General features: G+C 50.9%; 1 protein-coding gene across 1 annotated transcript in view; it reads left to right on the forward strand.

Annotated features, from left to right (window-relative positions):
- Nucleotides 1–2,368: 2,368 nt before the first annotated feature.
- The window catches only part of VEGFA (vascular endothelial growth factor A), a 67,685-nt gene continuing 44,452 nt past the window's right edge, over nucleotides 2,369–25,601 (forward strand). The window contains exons 1-3 of the mRNA XM_061146241.1: nucleotides 2,369–2,381; nucleotides 3,470–3,735; nucleotides 3,944–4,087. Coding sequence (XP_061002224.1) covers nucleotides 2,369–2,381; nucleotides 3,470–3,735; nucleotides 3,944–4,087 — 423 coding nt within the window. The remainder of the gene's footprint in view (nucleotides 2,382–3,469; nucleotides 3,736–3,943; nucleotides 4,088–25,601) is intronic.

The raw sequence follows: 25,601 nt of genomic DNA on the forward strand, positions 1-25,601 counted from the left end.
ACTCAACCCCAACTAACCCCGAGGGCAGGCAGACTGTCTGCACGATTGAGGGAGGAGGAGACCAACTCTTCTGGGTGACGCACACGCACCCTTTGCAGCCTGCCCACCTCCCTCCCTCCCCACCCACACGGTGGGGAGGACCCCCTCCCCCACCGCCCCCTCTGCAGGCATCCACGGCTGAGGGGTCTTTCCCAGAATTAGCCACCAAGAACAGCTGGAGCAGGGAGGGGGAGGGGGGAGAAGGGATGGAGGCTAACAGCTTCCAGATGTGCCAGGGCACGAGAGAGCCGAAGGAGCCTTCAGTTCAGTGGTCTCCTGCAGCGACTGGGAGGCTGGGAGGAGCTGGCCTCTGTGTCCCAGACTTCAGGACTGCCAAGGCAGCTGGGCAGATCCCTACTCAAGAGCTTCATGCAAATCCATGTGAGCAGGGCAAGGAAGACTTCTGTACTGCACCTGCAGGGAAAACCCCTGTGGCCAGGCTGCTTACTATACCTTTAAACATTTTGTAAAATTACCCAACTGTTACTTTGTTTTGTTTTCAGGCTGCACCATGTGGCACTAAGGATCTTAGTTCTCTGACCAGGATCGAACCCATGGCTCCTGCATTGTGAGCTCGGAGGCTTAACCACTGAGCCACCAGGGAAGTCCCTGATTATTATTTTATGTATATCACTAAGCTTAAATGACATGGAAGAGACAAATGAGCGGTTCTATCCTATTTCGGGAAAAGTTTCCAATCAACGCAGGTTATGTGGTGACAGGTAACTAGGAATGGTGACATCTTTGGGTCAAGACTGACCATGAAGCATGGGCTCTGGTGCTATGGTTCATCTCCAGCAAGACTCTGGAGATGACGACCAACGCCAGCCACACTGACATGGAGCCTCTAGGGCTGGTCCCAAATTTGCATCTCTTCCCAACAGCTAACAAACCCATAAAATAACTGAGGCTTTAAAAAAAGTTTTTAAAATGAAGCCCAAATAAGATTAAAACTATACTCTTGATACACTTTCCCTTCCAAAATTTACATAAGCACACTTTTTCTCTAATAATATTAATCCTGATACCATCGACCTTGGCTACACTGCCAGTGGTGGAGGCAGAGATTAGGGGCTGAATTCCAAGCACCTGGAATTGAATCCCAATCCAGCCACTTACCAGCTAGGGAACCCAAGGCACACTGCTCAGCTCTCTTGGCCATGCAATGCTTTCTGTTTCATGAAGCTATTATTAGAGTTGTATAAGTTAGCCTATGCAAAACACTTAACATGGTGCCTGGCATGTAGTACATTTTTACCATTCAGAAAATACCTACCTTGTTTCAGAAGCTGTGCCATTTTACCCTTGCAACCTAGAAATTAACTATGAGTACCCCCAATTTTATGAGCAGAAATTGAGGATCAGAGAGGCTGAATGACTTGTCCAGGGTCACATGGGTCAACGTGAACCTAGACCTATTTGACCCTAAAATCCAGGCTCATTATACTGGGCCCCTCCCTGGTTTTGTTGTTGTTGTTACTATTTTTCAATTAGTAGTGAAAGGGTCCAACTGTTAGGGGCTGGGGTGCATTCATTTTCAATCCGGCTCACCTAAAGAGAGGACCGTGTCAGAAAAATGGGCAACAGCTCAGGGGTTCAGAGGGGCCCTGGGAGGAGAAGCCAAGGGCCCTAGAGGGGCACTAAGAACGGGAGATTTCAGGGACGTGGGAGGAAAGGGTTGGGAAGGGGGCTGGGAGGCTGGGGACAGGGGATCCAGAGGTTGGAAGGAGTCCAGGGTGTCCTGAGGTGCCCTCAGAGTGCCCCCAGCCCCCTGAGCAAAGCCCCTGGGCCTGCTGACCGCTCTTTCTCCCGTTGTGTATGTTTCTTGCTTTGCCAGTGCTGCTCTGCTTCTGCACGTCTTCTCTTCGGCCGGGGCGGGGTGGTGGAGGGTCTCCAGAATTCCCCTTTGTGGGATGGAGGGGACAGGAGGAGGAGGACCAAGAGCGAGGGGGCTGGAGCCGTCCAGCAAGGAGGCCCGCCATTGGCCCGGCTCCCAGGGCCTGGGCCCGAAGAGGGAGCTGCCTGCCCCTCGCTATTCCCTCCCCCTGCCCCCCAGGGCTCCTTGGCTGCTGAGCCTGCCAGCTGGGCCCCCGCCAAGCCAAACAGCTGCCAGGGGGAGAGGAAGAAGCATTTCCGAGCAGAGAGGCCCCTGTGGGCTCCAACTCAAGCCTAGAATCCCCCTTTCTCACCGCCAACTGAAAAGGAGAGTCTGGGCACATGCACACAGGCATGCACGCATGGTACCAGGGAGCCCAGCCCAGGGCTGAGGGCTTGGCAGGCCACGGGATGGGGCGGGCGCTGGCCTGGGAGGTATAGGGGGACCGGGGCCATGATCCTGCCAAGTGGGAGGGGGGTTGGGGAGTTAGGTTTGGCAGAGGTTGGGGAGGGGTGCAGTGGTTTAATACCCCCCACGCCCCCAAATCTATATCTACCTGAGGCCTCACTGTGTAATCTTATTTGGAAATAGGGTCTTTGCAGATGTCATTAAGGTAAAGATTGAGATGAGATCACGCTGGATTAGGCTGGGCCCTAAATCCAATAAGAGTGTTCTTAGAAGCAGAAATGAACAAACAGAAACCCCTGTGAGGTTTGTATGCGAAGATGTGAGAGAGAAGGGAGAAGGCCATGAAAGGATGCATGTGAAGCCAGAAGCAGAGATGGGAGCCTGGAGCCAGGGAACGCCTTAAACCACTGGAACCTGGAGGAGACAAGCGAGGACTCCCTGCTAGAGCCTTCAGAGGGAGCCTGACCCTGCTGACACCTTGCCTTCAGACGTCTGGCCTCCAGACTTCTGGCCTCCAGAATGGCAATGTAACACATATCTGTTGTGTTAAGCCACCAAGTTTGTGGTAATTTGTGATGTCAGTTCTAGAAAACGGATAAAAGGAGGCATATGGCAAAGGGGTTGGTGGGGCCAGGGGTTGATAAGAAAGCTGTGTAAATTAGCGGAATGAAAAATGAAAAAGATCTGTTATTCATCATACTACTCTCCTGTGCCAGGCGCATTTAAAGATAGTTATCTCATTCTTCACAAGGACCCTGCCGGGAAGAATTGATTCCCATTCTATAGAGAGATTCAGACCTAAGTTTGTTCCATGAAGTTGGGATTCCAGCATCGGATCCTCCATCTCTGAAGCCTGGCCTCTTCCCACCTTCTCTCAAGGGAAGCTCAGCAGTTTCTGGGCCAGAGGATACGTGCTTCAAGTCAGAGGGAAGGCCTCCCAGGGACCGGGAGGGGAACACACCAGGCCTCACCGGGGAATTGGGCGAGGGGTCATTACCTCATTGCTCTGGGGCCCTCTCTGACTAAATGTCCTGGATAGTCTTCACTCACCACTGTCCCTGGAGTCCTCGGGGACACATCTGAGGGTCTAGTTGCATCCCCAGCGTTAGGGAGGGAAGGGAGACACCCCTATTCACCTCTTGCCAGCTGCTTCAGCCACCATTGCTACCTTCACTATCGCCACCTCCCAGCAACGCCACCACTTCTGCTGTCACTGCCAGCCCTCCATCACCACCACCATCACCTCTGCCTCCATGAGCACCATCACCATGACCACCATCAACACCAGCTCCATCACCACCACCACCACTGAGACTGCTAGGACGACTGCAACAGCCACGTCCACATCCTCACCTCCATCACCTCCCCTCTACCCCTTCCGCCATCACCACCACGATGGCCGTCACTGTTACGTAACGGAGAGGTCAGGGGCAGGGAGGGGACTCAGGGGAGACGTTCTGTGCCGGGACAGCTGAGCCGAACCTAGCAGGGGAGGACTTGGGTACACTTGGTATGTATCTGGCTGACAGATGGGATCGGTAGTGGAGGGCGCCCAAAATTCAACCTTGTAGGGAGGGGAGGTGAGCCTGCCTGGCGGCTGTAAATCCTGGAGTGGGACAGGCTGCCTTCACGGGCGTGGGTTCAGGCGGGTGGAGGTTATTTGAGCGACACGTCCTGGCCCTGCCTGGCTCGGGCTCGTCTCGAGGGGATGCGGATTTTGGCGGGTCCCTGGCTCCCGGCCACCTGCCTGGCCTGGCCGTGACAGTGAGGTCATGAGAGTGGCGGTACCCAGAGCCCTGGGGGGTGGGGTGGGAAGGAGGGCCCGCCCTGGCTGGGAGAGAAAGGCCTCTCTCCTCAGGCTGACCCTACCAGAAATGATGAGGTAAGCCCTCTTTCTAATTTTTTAAACATAGATTTAAAAAAAAATTTTTTAATAAAAAAAATTATTTTTAATTGTTGTTTGATTTTTGGCCGTGCTGTTTCTTCGGTGTTGCAGGTAGGCTTTCTCTAGTTGTGGCGACCGGAGACTACTCTCTAGTTGCATGGCGTGGGCTTCTCATTACAGTGGCTTCACTTGTTGTGGCTCCCAGACTCTAGAGCTCGGGTTCAGTATTGTGGTATGTAGGCTTAGTTGCCTCACAGCGTGTGGAGTCTTCCCAGACCAAGGATTGAACCTGCATCCCCCACACTGGCAGGTGGACTCTTAACCACTGGACCACCAGGGGAGTCTGATGTAAGCAGTCTTGACACTTCCTTCCTCCAGACTCCCCTCCCCTCTGCCTGCCCCTCAGAGGCTCTGGGTGCTGTGGGTGCTCTCTGCCATGGGCTCAGAGTTTCTCTGCCCCAGGAGACACCTGGCTAGTCACCTGGTTCAGTCACCTGGGGAGATAGAGGGACCAGAAGGCTCTGTTCTGGGGGCAAGGAGAGAACCGACTATTGGAGAGAGTTATCTCATTTTCCCACTCCTGCCATCTTAGGCTAAATGTGTATGGGCTGTTGGGGAGGACAGCAGAATGTTCCAGAAGTTCAGGTCACAGCTGCTCCCCTAATCTCTGGTCTGCAGGCCCAGCCAACCTCAACTGCCTTTAAGGTTGGGGCTGGCCAGTTCTGGGAACAGCCTCTCAATCCTTCCAAGCCCCTAAACTGCCCAAATGCCTGGCTAATCCCACCATCTAGGATCACACTTGAGAGCTTCTGGAAGTGGGAAACAATACTATCGCGGGATGTGTTTATCTCTGCATCAGGCGTGAGAGCCGGGCAGACAGGCTGGCGACTGGAGAGGCTGAGGGGCCACTGAATCCCAGAGACCGAGGAGTGGAGGGCGGGGTGGGTGAGAGCATCGGGAAAGGCCCAGGCTCTCCCCACACCCTGGGAAGTGGGTGTGATTGGAGCTGCCTGTGGCTTGCTCCTGCAAATCACTCCTCAGGGGAAGGCCTTTTGCTGGGTTGGGAAAGACTGGCAAGACAAGGAGACCTTTTGATGATGATTCAGTAGCGATAGCCAGTGTTCACTGAGCGCCTGCTACGTATCCTTTCCAAACAGGCCCTTTCCAAACACCTGATATGTGTCCTGATTGAGCTCCCCCACATCATCATAAGATGAGTACAATCACTGCTATATTCATATTTTACAGATAGCATCCTCTGTGACTGGGGACAAACCCTTGCTCTCTGGCCTCAGTTTCCTCATCTGCTCTCTGCAGGCGTCTGACTCAGCCTGCTGCTCCCTGAAGGTTTTTCCAGATGACATTTGGAGTCAAGCTACCTGTCTGGAATGTCTCCTGTTTCTGGAACCTCCCTGGGATCAGCCTGGTCCCTGGCAGTGGCTAAGGGTGGAGAGAAGACACTGGCCTGGAAGGCCCCTGTGTGGCTCTTATGTGGCCCTGTGGCAGTGGCCCTTTGATTGTGCTCTGTCAAGAGTACAGGGGCATCACAGATCAGAGACAACAGCCGAATGTGCTTGTTCACTCACAGACCCCATCTGGCTATGGGTGTAGGGGTGAGGAGGGTCTGCTGGGATCCAGTTCCCACCAACCCTGGATTCCCCCTGGCCTCCCCTGACTGTGTCCCCTTCCCTGTCAAAAGCAGTGGTGGGGACCAGGCAGACCCTTAGCTGTCATTCCCTTCCCATCTCATGCTCTCCCCCAACCCTCAGAGGACCCAGTGGGCAGCATCTCAAATTATCCTCACCCCACCCCACCACACACCCCAGATCCTTTCCATTTATCCTGTAGATGCTTACTAACTGCCCACTCTGTGCCAGGTACCCTTCCAGGTGTAGCAGGAAAGGGACAGATAAAGCTTGATCCTTGCCCTAAGGAGGTCACAGCCTAGCGGGGTTTAATGCCAAACCAGTCCCCCATCCCTTATCCTCCACACTTCACCTCTGGGGACACATCCTCATGTCTTTGGGAGATCACCGAAGGTGGAGGACAGAGGTGGACAGGGGGATTCTCTGGAGTCTGGAGGTCAGAGAAAACCTGGGACACCTGAGCAAGAACCAAGAACTGGAGACGGTAGACCCTGGTGGGGCACGCCTGGCCTGTGGAGCCCTTTTTTCTCATGGCCACCTGGGCTAATACCTGATGGGAAGATGCTGGGGAGTGCCATCTTTCTCCTTGCTGGAGGAGATTCCCAGCTAGATATGAGCCTGTTTGCTGAGCTGGAATTCTGAGACCCATTGAGGCTGACTTAGCAAGGTTGAGGAATCTTGTCTTTATGCTAGATGGCCATGGCCTTAGCAACAGATCAGCAGTTCTACTATTAATACTAAACAAGAAGAGATGGATAGAAGTCTATGACACAAGGTCTTAGCTGGGTGAGAGACGGGGGCAATGAAGACTGGGAAGAGTGCCAGAGAGAGGGACTGGCGTGTGTGGAGGCCCTCAGGCAGACAGGGCATTGAGAATGACTCAGTGACTCCCAGTTTCTAGTCTGATCAGCTGAGTGACTGATGCATTTGCTGAGCTGAGGGACCCTGAAGAAGGAGTAGGTTTTTTTTTTCCTTCCAAACATTTACCTTAAAACATTTATTTATTTATGGCTGCACTGGATCTTGGCTGCTGCTCACGGACTTTTTCTAGTTGTGGAGAGTGAGGGCTACTCTCTAGTTGTAGCATGCAGGCTTCTCGTTGTGTGGCGTCTCTTGTTGCAGAGCTCAGTAGTTGTGACGCATGGGCCTAGCTACCCCATGGCATGTGGGATTTTAGTTCCTTGACCAGGGATGGAACCCACATCCCCTGTGCTGGAAGGCAGATTGTTAACCACTGGACTTCCAGGGAAGTCCGGAGGAGCAGGTGTGGGGATCAGCACAAGTTCAGTGTTGGATCAGTTGAGCTAAAGGGCCTGTGAACCATCTACTTAGTGAGGTTCCTGGAGATACAGATCTGGCCTCAGGAGACGGGCCTGGGTTGTAGGTCTATATTGGAAATCGTAGGCTTGTCAGTTGGGGGCTTCCCAGGTGGCACTCATGGTAAAGAACCTGCCTGACGATGCAGGAGACACAAGAGACATGGGTTCGATCCCTGGGTTGGTCCCCTGGAGTAGGAAATGGCAACCCATTCCATATTCTTGTCTGGAAAATTCCATGGACAGAGGAAGCTGGTGGGCCACAGTCCATGGGGCTGCAGAAAGTGTCAGACATGAGTGAGCACACACACATACACAGGTATGTTACTGGCAACTGCAGCCATCATGGGAGGGAATGAGAAAGGCCAGGGAGCAGTTAAAAGTGAGAAGAGAAAACACCAAAGGCTCAACCCTGAGAACCCTGGGAAGACGTTCACCCTCATTTTGTGGCCTCCTGGTCCTTATTTTCCTTTGGGGATGGTCTCTCTACCATCTTGTAGGCTGATATATCAGATAATCTCCTCTCATTCTAGAGTTTTAGAAGGTTTCCTAGAGATCTGTCCTAGTGAGTAGCCCTCACTCTCCACAACTAGATCTGTCAGACCCTCCCTTGCACTTGCATGCGACAGCCTAGCGGTGGCCTTGTGAGCTGGGCTCAGCTGACCAGACTCTACCTTGGGATTGGGGGTATCTTGAGTGTCCTAACACTAGCATGAAAGAGGCCTTTGGAATCCAGCCAAGTAATTTATGTTTCATTTCCAGTCTCCCTGTCCAACCCTTGAGCTACTTCCTCAATATTTTTCTAATACACGCTATTGGCGGTGGAGGGGGGTGGGGAACCTTATAAATGCCAGAGTTGGTTTCTGTTACTCACAAATAAAGAGGAGCCAGCAAATGAAGATGATCTGGACGGGACTTCAGAGAGGCCAGAGGAAAACTAGGGGAGTGGAGTTTCATAAAAAATAAGCAAAAGAGTATATATATCTTGAAGGAAGGAGTAGCCAGTGGTGTCAATTTTTATTTAAAAAAATGTCCAGCATGTTTAAATAAGCATAGGAGGAACAGGCAAGAAGGAGACACAGCTGTTAACAATGATTAACAATAGGGGGGAGGTTCAGATGGATCTCTGTTTTAAAGGAAGGAACCTAACTCATACTTGCTCATGACAAGAACAACAAAGAAGTCACTTATTGGCTTATGGACACTGAAGAGTTCAAAGGTGGACCTGTCTTTGGCACAGCAGGAATAATGTCATCAGGACTGGTCTCTGCTCCCCTGCATTGGCTTCCTTCTCCGGCAGCTTCTGACAGATGCACATCCAGTTAGCAACTCCAGAGCAGACAACTATTAATATTCGCCTTCCCATGGGCTTCAGTAAAATCCCAGCATTGGCTTTATTGGCCTAGTTTGGTTCATATGTGACTTCCTGAACCAATTAGGACATGTTGGCACTTGAGTGGCCAAGCCAGAATCACATGTCTCCCCCTGGAGATGGGGGCGGAGGTGAGTCATCTCCATGTAAGTCATTTCTATCAAGGGCCTGGGTATTGCCCAGAAGAAATTTAGACACGATGATCAGAAGAAGGAGTGCGTCCTGGGAAGGGAAATCGAAATCTGTAGCCCAATTTATCAGGAGGAAGGGTATAAGAACTGGTTAGATTTGGGTTCCCTGGGCCATCCCTGGAGGCACATTTCCCTAAAGCAATGGGTACTGGGCAGACCTGGAACATGAAGGTGGTCCTGGTGGTGGGGAGACGTGAGAATAATAAAATAGCTTAATGGATAAGTGAAGTCAGAGACCTGGATTTGAATCCAGGCTCTGCAGTTTGCTACCCTTTTACTTGTCAGTTTCATTTCTGAAAACTGGGTTAATGCCAGAGGTAGAAATGGTGCCTACTTCTTAGGATTCTTATGAGACTCAAAGGGAATAATCTACATAAAGGTTTAGCTGTGTTCCAGGAAGATGGTGAGTGCTCAGTGAGTGTCTGCCATTATTACAGTGTTCTTAGGGGTGTCCTATGCCCCCGAGAGGGAGGCAGGCAGTCTTTGAGACCCCCTTCCTTGTGCCATCAGAGTCTCCCCAGTTCAGGCCCCAGAATACACTCCCCTACTCTATCACAGCCCAGCCAGAACCCAGCCCCAGGGATGGGGAAACGAGTGGAGTCCTGGTGGCAGGATGCAGTCAGAGTACACCCCGACAGGGCTGGGTGGAGCACTGGGGGAGATGCTGGAGGGTCAGAGACTGGGGAGGAGAAGGTGGGTGAGGAGGGTGAGGCAGACCAGGAAGGCGAGGAATAAGGGGAGGGGTGATTTTGGGCAGAACCAGCAGGGGTCACTGCAGATCTAAGTAACCTCAGGGAGGTGGCCGGGCCACCCAAGGGCCCTCTCACATTACTACCTGCCTTCATAACCATCATCGCCGGGATGCGGTGCTCTGGCCAGCTCTGGGCAGAGGGGTTGGGGTTTGACTCAAGCAGTTGCGTCCACCCTCGTCCCCTCCAGGGCCTGCCATCTCTCCTTCCGTGGCAGCCCTTCATGGTTGGGTGTGTGCCTGGCTTTCCACCTCGCTGGACCCTGAGTTCCCACAGTACCTAGAAAGTGGCTCTGGAGATGCTTCCCTATAGAGAGCTCTGCATCCAAATGTGTTTCCTCATCTCTCTCCTCCTCCCAGAAGGTCTCGGCCCATACTAGCACGTTAGAGGCTCAGAGAGGTCCCGCGGGCAGGAAAACGTGTCAGACTTTGTTCAGCCCAGGTTTCCGATGCTGATTCCAGCCCTTTCACCCCGTGGCACGCTTAGGGAAACACTGGTTTCAGGCACAGTTCTGCCAGGGAAGGTTAAGCCCGTCCCCCTTTTATAGCAAAGTATTAATAATATGCAACTGTATGTTTGTTATAGAGAAAGGAAAAAAAAAGTGCAAGGAAGAAAATAACCTCCCTCATCTTCTGATCCTAGAGTCACTTCAAAAAGCTTTGGCCACTGCCCTCCCTCTTCCCAGGGAGGATGTGACCATGGGGTTCCCCTCAAGGTACACCCACTTCTATTGAGGGGGAAGCCCTATCCGGAGAAGGGCCCTTTTAGCGGTCATCGCACCCAACCCTCTGTCTCCACCCTGCATAATTTTTGCCTCCCTTTCTCAGAGACCTTACTAGGGGGAAGGAGGATGGTGGTGGGGTTGCAGAGGGTGAGAGTGGCGTCGAGGGGAGGGAGTCTCAGGATCGTGAGGGTGGAAGGAGATCTTCCTTTCTAGGTGGGGAGACGGGCTCTGAGGGGACGTGGCTTACAGGGGTTTCGCCGTGAGCCGGCGGTGGTGCCCGCAGAGCCCTGGCTCCCGGCCGGGTGTCCTCCCCACCGCTCCCCCAACTGCTCTCCACGCCAGAGCTTGTAGAGGGGCCCGTGCCCTCCCTGCATAGCTGCGGTTTCCTCTGTGGAGCTGTCCGGCCACCCGGGGTGTGTGGGTGCCGGGGGCGCGCACCACGGTTGTGTAACAGGCTCTGCGCTGTGTGCACGCGCTCAGTAACCTGATGCAACAGGGAAGTTGCGGTCCCGTGAGCTGGGGTGTGGGCGCTTGGCTCCCGGCCCAAACCACAAGGAGTATTTGGCTTGCGGCTGCGGAGGCCGGGCTTGGGGGGTCGCAGACTTGTCTACGTCAGGGCTTGTCCGTCCCTGGGGTGCCCACATCCTGGTCCCTGTGGGCACAAGGCTTGAAATGGGGCTGCCGGGTCAGCTGATGCTACGGGTGTAGGGGTGGGGGGGGGGCGGTTGGTGCGGAGAGGAGGGTCTTGCTCCATCCTCATCCTGTTTGCCAGGATGCCTATTGTGGTGGGGGTGGGGCAGGTGGGGCTTTCTCCTGTGGTTCCATCCCTTCCTGGTTGTAATTACGCCCCCCACCTCCCCCAAATCCTGGAGCCCTCACCTCAGTTCGTGTCTCACTCCCTCCGCCCTCCTGAGTCTCCCAGCTCTACTGGCCACCCCCCCCCCAACCCCCCGCCCCCCATAGTCTTGTCTAAAGACTCCTCGATCCCTTTGAGAAGCAGAATGGCAGAGGATAAAAAGAACAGTCGCTTGCTGGGCAGGCCAGGTTTTAACAGCCACTGCCATTTCTGAACTGAGTGACCAAGAATGATCTGTATTCTCCCTCCACCCTTGTGTGCTCATCTGAAAGATGGGATGCTGGAAGGGAGCCTAGGATCTAGGGAGGGACTCCAGGGATGGAGCTTGACCTTTCATTCACTCTCCAGTGGATTGAGCATCTGGGTGGGTACCCTCGCCCCCTGCATCTCAATCAGCAGATGAAGCAATGGGCACTTTGGAGAGCCAAGGGCCTTGGAAGGGCTCTGGCCTTGAAAGCAGGCACTATGCCCCCTCCCCTGTGCCTCAGTGGACACCTGTGAGCCCTGCCTCCTCTCTTTTCTGAGGGGGCAGGCAGGCATGTGTGATTCTTCTGTCCCACCCCATCCATTCTAGCTCCTTAGAGAAGCAGCATCCTTAGGGGTGGCCTGTGGGCTGCAGGACTCAGGTGGGGGTGGGAGAGGAGGAAGAAGAGCTTCTGTGTTCAGTGTTCTCACCTCTGTCCCTGTCTGGGTCACACCTGGCCCCCTGGGGCTCCTCCCCTCCCCAGTGCTCTCAGAATGCATTACCTCTATATCACTCTTTCCTACACTGGCTGCCAGTGTTTTGGTAACCCATTTATGCATCTGTTTTTAAAAAATAGATAGCTTGCAGTGCTTATTGTGTGCTAGGCCTCACGTATGTTAATTCATTTCCTCCTCACAGCAGAGGTAGGTATAATTGTTATCTCAGAGAAGGCAAGTGCCCTGCTGAGATTCACATAGCTCGTGCTGTTCACCCTCAGTCACTACCATATCAATCTGTTTTACTTTCTTTAAACTTTGATCATGAGTCATTGCCTATCTATGTGTTGGTTGCCCATTGTCTGTCTCTCTGTCTAGTTGGTAAGCTCCATGAGGGCAGGGACTTCATCTTTCTTGTCCACAGTCCCAAAGTCTTAACTGGTGCTTGATGCATGGAAGATGTTCACTAAATATTCCTGTAAAGAAGGAGCCTCTGAGCGACTCAGTGGAGTTGCCTTGAGGGTGTATTCTTTGGTTATTAATTTCGGTTTTCTGTACTGATCAGTACAGGGCCTGGCCCAGACATGATGCTCAGTAAGCAGTTTGCTAAATAAATAAATGAATGAATGGATGAATGAATGAAAGGAAGAAAGTCCAAAGGATCCAGTTGTTGCTTCTCTCCCCTCCAGACTCCAAGAACTAGTGGAAGATCTTCAGCCACAGGAAATATGGGAGAAGAGTGTATTCTTCCTGGATTTCTGGTTTGGTTTCTTTCTGTGATTTTGTGTGTGGGCACAATCTGGGTACACAGAAGAAAAGTATGAGAAAAAGACTGGAAACCAAACAACCTCTGGGAAAAGACTCCTGGAATAATTGCTTTGTGTCCAGAGACAGGAGGAGATATAAACACAGTGTATGTGTGTGGCCCAGAGGATGCTCTTAGTAAGTGATGAATAAATGAGGGTGTGCGTGAGTGAGGGAGTGGGTAAGTTGAATCGACTACACGGTGAACTTCTTGAAGGCAGGCCCAGGCTGTAATTTTCTTTGTAGCCCTAGCCCTCAGTGTGGGCCCAGAGTTTGGTGCATGTTTGTTGAATGAATAAATAAATGTTAGCACCAAGAAGCATGGAAAGGAACAGAAATGGTGGGTGCTGCAAAGAGGCCCAGAGCCTCAGTGAAAGAGACCACAGATGCAGATTCCAACCTCTGGGTCTTTTTCATAGGAGTCAGGGTTTGAGAAGTAAGGAAGGGGCCTGGTGGATGCTAGGAGTCTGGCTCCACTCCCTCTCCCCCTCCATTCATTCTTTTTAGGTGATCTGCCTGGGATACTATGTAGATACTAGTGATAATTAGAAAAAGTAATCAGAGCACCTATTTACTGAGCATTCACTATGTGCCAGGCTCTAGGTTCTTTAAGTAATTGAATTCTTTCAGCAACCGTATGAGGAAGTGTGCTATTTCCCCCATTCTATAGATCAGGAGACTGAGGCATAGTAAATGTAATATTCGTACAAGTAGAAAGTGAACACACAGTCATTGCTCAGGCTCTGCTGGGGGATAGCAGAGCTTCCCTCTCTGTGGCTATAAATGAATGAATGAATAAATGTTAGCACCAAGGAGTATGGGTCTTGATCTGGTTGCATTACCTCTCTAGGCCTCAGTTTCTTCATCTGTAGAATGGGAATAACATTGTGATGTGTTAGGAGATGGAAGTCAGAGGACTTTCCCAGCTGTAAAGGGGCTACAGTGCTCCTTTAATGGGAATTTTCCTCCTTCTCCCTGTGAATCAGCATTATTTTCATTATGATTATGTTAGTGATTATGACTGTGATCATGATCACCCCTGGACCTGGCCTCTTGCCATTAATTAACATACCAGGCTAGGCTACAGCACTGGAGACCCTGGTGAAACAGACAAATCCACTTCCCATTTATGGGTAATTGTTGTCTGATTTGGCCTCCACTTATCTTGTATTTCCATTTTTATTCTCTACCCTCCAAGCTATGACTCACTTTCAGTCCCACCTTCTTTTTCCTTAATTACTGCAACACCTTCCCCAGTGGCCTTCCAGCCTCTGGGCTCTTCCCCATCTACATTAACTAATTTGCTTAACTTGTAAAATCAAAACCTGTTATCTCCTGTCCCCCAAGGCAAGAACTAACGCTGTATTCTTTTTTTAAAGATGTGAGAGGCCCTTGATAATGTGGCCACATTTCCCAGCCACCTACAGTGCCCGACAGTGATGCCTTATGGCTGGCAGTTCCTGGAATAGAGGATGATTTAATGACTGGTCGCTTCTTCTTTGCTGTTCTTCTGCCTTGCTAGGACCAAAGTCCTTCCCCACTTTGTCTCCACAGTGAATGCCTACTTATTCTTTTTACCCTTCAAAACAAAAAAGGCATCATTGCTTTTCCTGGTTGTAAAAATGATGCATTCTCACTATAAATAATTAAAACAATATAGAATGCACTAGAAAAAAAAAGAAAATGTTTACTCTTCCCATAGTTCCAACAATTGGAGAAAACCACCCTCAAAAATGGATAAAACAATTAGACAAAAGATCAATAAAGAAATAGGGTACCTGAACAATGGCATCACCAACTCGACAGACATGAGTTTGAGCAAGCTCCAGGAGTTAGTGATGGACAGGGAGGCCTGGTGTGCTGCATTCCATGGGGTCGCAAAGAGTCAGACACAACTGAACAACTGAAGTGACTGACTGAACAACACCATGAACCAATTAGACATAACAGATATATACAAAACACACTATCTAATAATAGCAGACTACACTTTCTTCTTAAGTGCACAGGGACCTTTCTCTAGGACAGACTGTATCTTAGCCACAAAATGTCTTAATAAATTTAAAAATACTGAAATCATACAAAGGGTCTTCTCTGATTACAGTGAGATTAAACTAGAAATCAATAACAGAAGGAAAACTGAAAAATTCACAAATATGTAGAAATCAAACAATATACTTGTAACCATTGAATCAAAGAAGAAATCATAAGGAAAATTAAAAAATACATTGAGATGAGTGAAAATGAAAACCCAACATGCCAAAACTTGTGGGGTGCAGAGAAAACAGTCCTCAGAGAGAAATTTGTAGCTGTAAGTCCCTACATTAAAAAGGAAAGATATCAAATCAATAACCTAAGTGTATACCTTAAAGAACTAGAAAAAGAAGGGCAAAGTAACCTCAAATCTAACAGAAGAAGGCAAGTCTAATAAATATGAGTATAGATAAATGAAGTAGATAATAGAAAAGCAATACAGGAAATAAACAAAACCAAAAATTCTTTGTGACGATCCACAAAATTGACAATCTTTAGCTAGACTGACTGAAAAAAAAAAAGATAAAGCTCAAATTACTAAAATCAGAAATAAAAGAGGGTACATTACTACCAATCTTACAGAAATAAAAAAAAGATCATACGTGAATACTACAACAAATAATATGCCAACAAATTGGATGGCTTACATAAAATGAATCAATGCTTAGAAACATCCAAAATTCTAAAACTGACTTAAATAGAAATAGAAAATCTGAACAGATCTATAACAATGGAAAAGGTTGAATCAGTAATGAAACTCCTACAGAAGGGAATTTTGTCAACATGACAGAGATGGCTTCACTGATGAATTCTACCAGAGATGTAAAGAATTAATATCAGTCCTTCTCAAAACCTTCTGAACACTGAAAAGGAGGGAATATTTCTGACTCATTCTATGAGTCCAACATTACCCTGATATCAAAACCAAACAAAAGCACTATAAGAAAAGAAAATTACAGGCTAATATCCTTTAAATGCATAAGTGCAAAAAATCCTCGACAAAATACTAGCAAACCAAATTAAACAGTATTTAAAAAGAATTATACACCATGACCAACTGGGACTTACCTCTGAATGCAAGAATGGTTCAATATATGAAAATTAGTCAATGTAATATACCACATTAAAAGAGTGAAGTAAAAAAAGACATATAATCATCACAATTGATGTGGAAAAAGCATTTGACAAAATACAAAAACTTTCATAATAAAAACTCTCAAGCTAGGCATAGAGGGGACCTTCCTCAATGTGACAAAGTCCTATATGAAAAGTACACAGCTAACATCATATTTAATGGTGAAAGACAGAAAGATTTCCCTCTACAATCAGAAACAAGATTCCACACAGTAATGGAAATCCTAGCTGGAACAAGTAGGCAAGAAAAAGAAATAAAAGACATCCAACGAGAATGGAAGAGCTAAAACTATCTGTTTGCAGATTTCATAATGTTACCCTACCTTGCACTACATATTAAAGTTACCACGAAATGGATTAGTGATCTAAATTTAAGAGCCGAAACTTTAAAACTCTTAGAAGAAAACAAGAAGAAATCTTCAAGACTTTGGATTTGGCAATGATTTCTTTAAAAGAAGAGATTAATTGAACTTCATCAAAGTTAAAAACTTCCACTGGAAAAAAACTGTTTGCTTCAGATGGTTAAAATGGTAAATTTCATATTATGTGTATTTTACCATAATAAAAAAACCTAAAAGGCAAAAAAAGAAACAACTCCCCCCCAAAAAAAACCTAAAGTAGAAAAAACCCCTTAAATTTCAATTAATATGTTTATTGTATGGTTCTCCCTCTTCCCCCCTACCCCCACCCACAGTGCCCTTCATTGTACCTTGTACACCTTTATTTGCCACTTATAAGGTCATTATTTATTTACAAATTGGTTACAATCTGGCAGGGTCTCCACCGTGAATTCCCTGCAGGCAGTAGTACAGTGTTTAGGACCTCAGTCCCTGGAGACTAAGTTCACGTAAGTCTGCCTCTGACCACTGTGTGACCACTGGCAAGTTCTTAAACTCTCTGGGCTTCTACATCCTTTCTGTAAGGGTGATGATAGCATCTGCCTCATAGGGCTGTGGTGAGGAGTCAATGAGCTCATAGCCCGTAAGGTCTTAAAAAGATGCCCTGCACACAGGAGGACGTGCTCAATAAACATTAGCTCTCATCATCTGGGCCCGGCGAAAGGCAGATGGCTAGATAGTTTGTAAAACGAGTGTTCAGCAACAATCCCTGCTCTCCTCCCTGCCATCCCTGCAGGCTACAGAGATAAAATCTATTTCTGTGTGTATATATTTGAATGATCAAACATGTGTGTGTTCACCCCAGGATGCGGAGAGGAGGCAGAACCCCCTTGCTCCTCTTCCCTTGCCTGTCCTCTTGGGCTGGGGCAGGAAGATTAGACAAGCTTCCCTCTCGCGTTTCTTGGAGTACTGTCCCCGGTGGCGGCCCTTATCCCTGGCTTTCGCCTATCCTTAAAGCGGGGCCCTGGGTGTGCCCAGGTTGAGGACGGGAAGGGCTCAGATTTGGGGGTTAGAGTCAGTCACTGCTGCCATATCAGTCAGGGCCCTTTCATCAGCCGGAAACAGCGGCACCCAGCCGCCCCAACAAGTCCGGACCGGGGTTCCCTGCCCCTCCCCAGCCTGCCCCTCTCGCCCCCTCCTTCCCCAGCTGACAGTCACTCTCACTCTCCCCCGGATGCAGGGGACAGGCTGGGGCAAGCCAGGGACATACTCAGTTTCCCATCCCTGCTGCCCCTCCCTGGGGTGATACCCTCCTCCTCCCCTCCCTCCAGCCCGTCTGCCCTAAGTCTCCAGGACCCAGCTGGGGTAGGGGCTAGAGGGGTAGACAGGAGAGGTGTCCACAGGAGGCTGACTGTGGTCAGACCTGAACTCCTTGGGCAAGATGCTTTAACTAGAACCCTGGAACAGCAAAGGTGGAGGGGACCCCAGAGCACAGGGTGGGGAGGGCACTAGCCCAGGGTCATACAGTGGCTAAGCCAGTACTAGAACCCAGAGTTTTGTTTTTTCTTTTTAAAAAAATTTTTGGCCCCACCGCAGGGCACGTGGGCTCTTAGTTCCCTGACCAGGGTTGGAACCCATGTCCCCTGCAGTGTAAGCACAGAGTGTTAACCACTGGACCGCCAGCATAGTCCCTTAGAACACAGAGCTTTGGAAGCCCATTTTTCTCTCCCTTATCCTGCAGCCTCAGTTTCCCTGTCTGTGTATTGAGGGACCACCTAGAGGTCTCCTGATTCAACATTGTGGGCCTCTCAGGATCTTTCCTCTTTCCCCCCCGCCCCCCTTGTTTCTCCATGTTGAGGGTCCTCAGGTTTGCTGGTGGAGGTGGCTGGGGTGGGGTGAGGGAAGGGGGCCCTTCTTGAAGATTCAGCCTCTGTTTTTGACAAAACCCTCTCTACTGGCTACGAGACCAGAGGCTGTTGTGTGGGAAGTGTCTGGTTTGGGTGGTGGGCAGATCGCTTCTGCTGGGTTCATGGCTCTGCGTTCTGCCTGTTGCGCTCTTTAGTCTGGGGACTGACCGAGGCCTGATGGCTGATTACTGCCAGGATGTGATTGTCCAAGGCAAGCCCCAGAGGTGGGGAGGGTGTGCATGAATATGGAGGTAACAACCTGGGCAGGACCTGTGGGGTTCGGGAGTCAGGATCCTAGAGGAGGTGGGAGGGAAAGACTGAGCCAGTTCAGAACCATGCATCTGAGGATCCAGTTCTTCTGAGGGTCAGGACCTCAGCTGGACTGTGCAGGGGTCCCACAGGTCAGAGAAATACTTCTCTTCTCCCTCTGACTTCTGCTTCCTCTGCCTGAAGGAGTGAGAGGGCCTCACTAGGATGACAGCCAGTGTCTTCCCTTTTGGCCAACATCGCCAGACAAAGTTGCGGGTGGGTGGAAGCAGGGAGGTGGTGGGTGCCCTGTAGTGTCCTCTGGGACCCCCAGGCTCTTCTCCCAGCTCCACCCTTCTTCCTCGGGCTGCATGACTTTAGGTGAGTCACTGGGACTTGGCCTCTCCATGTGGACAAAGCGTCCCTGCCCTGCTCTCTCTCTACTGCAGGTGGGCGTGGGAGTCTCCAGGAAAAAGATGGTGTGTCTGTGGGACAAGATGGTCCTTCAGCAGCTACCCATCCCTCACCCCATGGCCTGAGGCAGCTGCAGCCAAAAAAAAAAAAACAAAAAAACAAAAAAACAACTGTATTGTCAACTCATCCTGAGTCAAAACACTCCATCTCCAGAGTACATCTGACACAGCTTGGGGGCCCTGCCCTCAGGGAACTTACTGTCAGAGCCAGTCAGCCCAACAGGCCCGGGCAGAAGCCCAATTTAAACCTGAGGAGGAGGGGGAAGGGAGGAGGACCCTTCACAGCCGCAATCTAGATGCAGTGGCTGCTCAAGTTCATCTGCCTTATGAAACTTACAAGTCCTTCCTGATGTCCCCAAAGGTAGCCAGATCCTCTGTCCTTCTCTCCTCTCTCTCTGCCCCTCCCTCACTGCCTGGTGAATGTCCTCCGTCTTCCAGCAAGCTGAGAGCAGCTCGAGGCCCTTGGCCACCGCTGTCCTGAGGCCTAGCACAGTGTCTGCACATAGGAGGTGCTTATTCCAGGCAGGCAGGGAGTCTGGTGAAATCCAACCCCGCCCCCCTGCATCCTCCCCCCCCCCCCCGCCCCCACCTCCCCCACTGCTCTGTTCCCTGGACAAAGCCCCCTGGCCTGGGCCTGAATACTGCAGTGACGGGAACTATAACAAGGTCATGGGCAAATGTGTTTGGGGAAGGGTGTGGGGTCCAGAAGAAGAGAGGGAACGAGCAAGACTGTTTCAACCAGACCCTGGGTGCAGGGGAGAAACTCAGAGGAGAGAGAGGCCCCCTGGAGTAGCTGACCTCTCTTCCCCACAGTCCTCCTAGCTTGAAGCTGAATGCCGCAGAGGTGAAAAGTCCTCAGACATAGTCATGCTGGAAAACTACCCCCTACATCCTTGCCAGCTCCCTGTCTGGCATGGGGGTTGAGGTCCCAGGACTCTCTGGGAAAAAAAAGGCCTGATGCCTGGGGACTTAGAAGATCTGAGAGAGGCCTTGTGGCCGAAAGGGGAGCAGTGAGTTACGGTGGGGGGCTAAGGGGGTCTTAGCAGGGGCACGTGATGAGGGGGGCGGGGCAGAGAAGATCTTGCGCCTGAGTGGTGGGGGTGCCTTGGGTATTCTCTGTCCTCACCCCTGCCTTTCACCAGGTAAAATTCAGGATTCCCGGTTAAATTTGAATTTCAGAGTGCTTGGCTCCAGGATTCCCTTTGGCACAAAGAAGAGAGAAGAAATAACAAATAATTTTTTAGTATATTGCACGGGACAGTGAATATCCAGTCTTTCTATTTGCTAAACCTGCGAGTCTACCCCCCACAACCACCATGGGGACACCCATCTCCCCCGAGGCTGCCCGGAAGTGGGCTTGGCTCAAGTTCCGGTGGACTGGTCACCCTGCTCCCAGCCAGGCTGGGAAGCCTTGGGATGTGCTGGCTCTGTGTCTGTGGCCGCAGGTACAGACAGCGACTGTGGTGAGCAGCAAGGCTGGGTGTGTGTGTGGAATGGAGGAGGGGAACTGAGCCATGGCCGAGCCAGAGACAAGAGAAATTTTTTCTGTGGGTTCCTGTCTCGTCCCCTCCCCAGACTCACCACCACCCAGGGCCTGAGTCACTGGGGGAAGGGGCCGGGACAGACCAAACTTTTCCACTCAGCCCCCAGCCCTGTAACACAGCTCACCTGATCAGCCCCGCCCACCCAGAGGGAAATTCCAGTTCTAAATCCTGTCCGGAATTCTCACTCTGGCCAGCCAACTCTGCACTGGGGGTTGGGGAGCTTCTGGGGTTAGGAGACACCTCTGGGACACCCTTCTGCATAAAGAAACTTGCTGAGGGCACAGCTGGGACAACTTTGGAGCTGGCCATGCGACAGGAGTTCCCTGTCTGAGACTGAGGCCAGGACAACATGTGTAAAGATTTCTCTTGGGGTTTCCCAAATACAGTGAGCATCAGTTTAGACTGTCCCCAGCCTCCGTGTGTGTGTGTGTGTGTGTGTGTGTGTGTGTGTGTGTATGTGTGCATGCTCTTCTCACCCAACTGCTGGTGGCGGAGGGGCTGTAACTACACAGCTTTTGCCGACATAAAGCCCGTATTCTTCAGCCCAGGGTTCAAGGCCCTTTGTGTCTAGACCTCAAGGTATCTTTCCATGGTTATCCTCTGCTGCTCTCTTTGGTGCCCTGGGCTCTCATCCAGGTCCTCAAACTCAAGTGCCTACAGGGGCCAGACAGGTAACTGGGGACAAGGGAAGTGGACTGGACTGCGGGGGGAGGTGTGCTACTCAGCTTCTCAATGGTTGTTGCATTTCTGGAATTTAAGACTACAAAGCCCGCCTTCCTCCACCCCCAATTTCATTGTTTACCTTCTGGCTCTGGCGATGGACTGCACCTTTTTCAAGGACGCTGTGGAGGCCAGTGCAGGTGGGCCAGACAGAACATGTTTGAGGTTCAGATGTGGCCCACGGGTGCCAGTTTGCAATCTATCTGGTCGAATTGCACCGTTCGCCGTTTCTTGTATGGGTCCCTCCCACCCCTGCCTTAACACCTTTGCTTAAGCTGTTCCTCTGGCCTAAAATGCCCCCTGCCATCTCTGGGTGTCCAAATTCTATCCATCCCTTAGAGTCCAGCCCACAGGCCCCCTCCCCCATGAAGCTTCTGTCACCCTTGCCTTGCACTTTCTCCATCCTCTGTATGTCTTTTATGAACCAAATCACTTCCTGTTTTATGTTAAGTTTATTTATAGTCCTGCTGAATCACCTGTAGAAGTCAGTTCTGTGGTCACTTAGCCTCTGACTGTCTGGTACAGAGCAGTAGTTCAATAAATAATTGTTGAATGAATGTCAAATGGACGAAGAGAGAAACCCAAACATCCTTTTGAGTCAGAATTGGGCTCAAACTGTGGTTCTGCTCATTTATAAGAACTGTGTGCCTTAATGGCATGTTACTTTGTGTGAGCCTCGGTTTCATCATCTGTGAAATGAATATATTAATAGTATCTATATCTGATGGTAGTATGAAGAATAAATACAGTAATGTGTAACAAGCACTGACAAGTGTGCTGAACAAATCCAATAAGTCTAAGCCATTATCATCTTTACTATTATTGTTCTTATTATGTAGCTCAAATGCCACCTCCTCCATGAAGTCTTCCCTAGTCTTGCAGTTGGAATTAACCTTTCCCTCCATTGAGTTTCTACGGTATTTTGTTTGCCTATGTTATAATTAGTAGCCTGCATAACTGATTCCTCCATCAGGTTGTCACATCTTGGGGGGCAGGTCCACGCCTCATTGATCTCTGTATTTCTCAGCCTTTCATACAACAGTTACTGAGTATTTTCAAAAGCCAACACTATGCTAGGGGGTTGGAGATATTTCTAGTGAAAGATGTGTCCCATATAGCACCTGGCACCGTGCTTAGGTTAATGTTCATGTTCTCAGAGTCCGCCCTTCACACTATGGTAGGGGGCTGGAGATATTTCTGGTGAAAGATGTGTCCCGTATAGCACCTGGCACCGTGCTTAGGTTAATGTTCATGTTCTCAGAGTCCCCCCTTCTTTTCGATACTCAGTATCTCCCAGCATCACTGCAGGGTGAGCTGGAGTTGGGTGAGGGGTGGGGGTCCAGCAGAACCCAGGCTCAGCTGACCACAGAGGGGCAGCTCTCCCCACCGTGTGCTGGGAGGGCAGGGCTGAGCTGCCACTAAACAGTGAGCAGGTAGGCATGGGGGTGCCTGGTCTCCCTTCCTGCCTGGCGCCCTCCTCTGTGGACAGGGCAGGGACCAGCTCTATGCCCCAGCCAAGTAGAGATCCCCTACCTTTTGGGTCAGACCCCAGTTCCTACACCCCTGTGTCCCCCGAGATATTCCCGTTTAACCACTCAGTGACCTAAAGACAGACGCCTGGTGTGACTTTGAGCAATTTGGCTTCTCTGAGTCTCAGTTTCTTCATAAGAGGAATTAGGTGACTTAATACCTTTCTAGGTCTCAGTATTAACGTGGGTTGGTTGCACTAGGCTGGTGGGTGTGAGTACTGGGCACCAGGTTGATTCCTGGCTCATCCCTAATTTCTGTGGGACCCTGGACCAGCCTTTGGCCCTTTCTGGGTCTGAGGCTCCCAGGTTGTAAGAAAAGATGATCTTACTGGTCTCCAAGTTCCTCCCATCCTTAAGAGTCTTTGAGATTCTTTCCCAGGAGACCAGTCCCTGTAAGTGGGCCTTGCCTTCTCCATTCCTGGAGCGTGGGGTAATCTGTCCCCGAAAAATGGGGTCCTGATGCACTCAGGTCCCAGAGATCCCAGCCCCAGTTCCCCAGGCTTCGGTCTTGGTACCCAGGTACTCAGCCCCTGCCCCAAACCCTCCTTGCTCCCCTTTCACCATCTCCCCTTGCACACGTGGCTGAGGCAGTGGTCATAGTTGGGTCCCTGTGTCTGTGCACCTAACACCCCCACTCTTTCGCCAGAGGTCATTTACTGTGTCCACAGCCCACAGCCAGGAGGCACAGAGAGAGGGAAGGAGCCTCTGAAATCCACCTGCAAGGGTGCGTGGTAGAAGACAGGCAGGAGGCATGCATGGGCTTTGTCCTTAAGCCCCAGCTGTGAGTGGGGATTCTGGGCGTGTATGGCTCTGGCTGTAGAGTCCTGGTGGGCCGTGGACAGGAGGGGTGGCCATGATTTGGCCTCCCCCGGCACCCCAGCAGGGTCCATCACTGAGCCTCCAAGGGCAGGGGTGCGGGGAGGAGGTGCTGAAAGAGGGGGCTTGGGAAGCCCAGCACAGAACCCTGGGCTCCCCTCCCCCACCTAGGCCAGGATGAAAGCCCCCCCACCCCCCCAACCCCGGCAGTCCCTCGTCCTCATTAAAGACTCTAATCCTCCAGCCCTGCTGCAGATTCAGAGGCCTCCATCCCCAGGTCTGGAGGGAAGGGAACAAGTAGTGGTTTCTCTTCCCTCCACCCTCCCCCACCAACCAGGCTGGGCTTGGGCACCTGACCCAGCAGTCAGTGGGCATCTGAGGGCCACCAGCATCCCGGGGATGGAGCTTCTGGGAAGTGGAGGACGGAGAAGATGGGCCTCTGAGGGGAGGAGTCCTGGGAAGAGAGGGATAGGGGAGGAGGTGGTGGCACTGCTCTGACAATGTGGGAGAGTCCCTGGCAAGAGACACTTCTCCCTTCCCCTCTCCCCTCGCCTCCCGGAGATCCCCCACTGAGGAGAGTCTGGAGGGCGGGCATGGGCACCCCGTCGGCACCTTTGCTGGTGTAGAGCCAGGTTGGGGTCCCCGGGGCCTCGGTTTCCTCGGCTCTCCAACGGGGCTGGTCCCTTCCTCTTTTGCTTTTCCTCTGATCCGGCCTCAGGGCAGAGGGGAAGGCCAAGGAACACACTTTGGCAGGTAAGCAGACCAAGGCCTGGAGGAGGCCGGGGCCAGCCTTGGCAATTGGCTCCTGGTTTGGATGGCCTAGTGCCGGCCTGCGTGGTTTCCAATGGCCCAGAGCTTCCTGGAGATGTGTGGGGCAATCTTGTTCCTTCCCTTTCACCTCCATTCCTTCAGGGATCTGCTGAGATCAGCTTCCCGGGGCTCTTCTTTCTATGCTGCCTAAAAAGGGCTTGGTTGGAAAGTCCAGGATGTGCCCACTCATCACGTTCTCCCCCGCCATGTCTGAGGGGCCTCCACAGCTAGGGGTGCCCACTATCACGCTCTGCCCTGCCATGTCTGAGGGGCCTCCCCAGCTGGGGGTGCTGGGCCGAGGGCTGCTGGGAGATCTGGGGAGAGAAGTCAGCCTGTTCTCAGGCAGCCCCCAGGCTGATGAGTCGAGACGAAACCCCAGAAAGTAGACCTGGAAACCGAGAAACAGGCACTGACTCTCATTCGCTATTGACTGCAAAGGGCAGGTGGTCAGTTATGTAGACCATGGACGTAATTAACTATATTTCATCAAAAGCAAGACAAACAAATTACGCACCGCTAAGAAGAAAAGAACACTGCTAATTAAACTCTGACACAGTGCCTTCTTGTTATTGATTGCAGGGCACATCCTGATTTCAGAGATGTTAAAATGTGAAAAATGTGTGTCAGAGAACCAAAAGAAATTTAAAAACATTTCTCTTGGACGCACATTTTTTCCTGCATTTAGTTGTGTTTACTTGCGAGGGTTGTTCCGAGGTTTACGAGGTCAGACACATAAAGCAACTGGCATGCAGTAAATGATCACTAAATGTTAATTATTATTGCTGTTATATGTACTCAAATTTTATGTGTACATGGAAATCCTTTTTGCTAATTTTGTATTGTTGTAGAGGCTGATGTCTCTGAGTAGAGGAGCCAGGAGAGTTGAGGAGGCCGCCTGGAGGAGGCAGTAACCCATGGGTGGAATTTGTAGTGTATTTATATAATCTCCACTGAGGCATTAGAAGGGGGCACTTGCCAGTCTCCCAGAAAAGCGCCACCCCTGACTCATTACCCCTATCAGTCAATCAGTGAATCAGTCAGTGAATCAATGCCTTCATTAAGACGTTTGTTGAGCACCTGCGCAATGACAGTCACGCTGCTAAGTCCCCCTCCTCCAGCAGCCCACAGGAGGCCGGCCTGGCCCCTGCCTCTTAGAAGCATCCAGGCCTCAGTTATTCGAGCTGGCACATCAAAGGCAGATTGGCCCTGATCCTTCATCAGGGGCTTTTTTTCCATGGATCAGCCCAGCTCCGCCCCCTCTCCCACCCGAAGCGGGTGGGGTGGGGGAATCTTCATTTCCCAGGCACTTCTGGGCCTTTGTAAAGGCTCTTCTCTCTGCCAGGACAGCCTCAGCCCTATTCTATGTAAAGCCTCACTCTCCTTTGTCACAAAGAGGTTTGTTTCAAGCCTCTTCTCCGGGAAGCCTTCTCTGAGAATGCTTGCCCCCTGGCTCAGCTTCCTCGCCCTGTTTCTTACTAGACTCAGGACAGAGTCTGCACCCTG

This window comes from Dama dama, chromosome 7 (genome assembly GCF_033118175.1).
Source record: "Dama dama isolate Ldn47 chromosome 7, ASM3311817v1, whole genome shotgun sequence".
Lineage (NCBI taxonomy): Eukaryota > Metazoa > Chordata > Mammalia > Artiodactyla > Cervidae > Dama > Dama dama.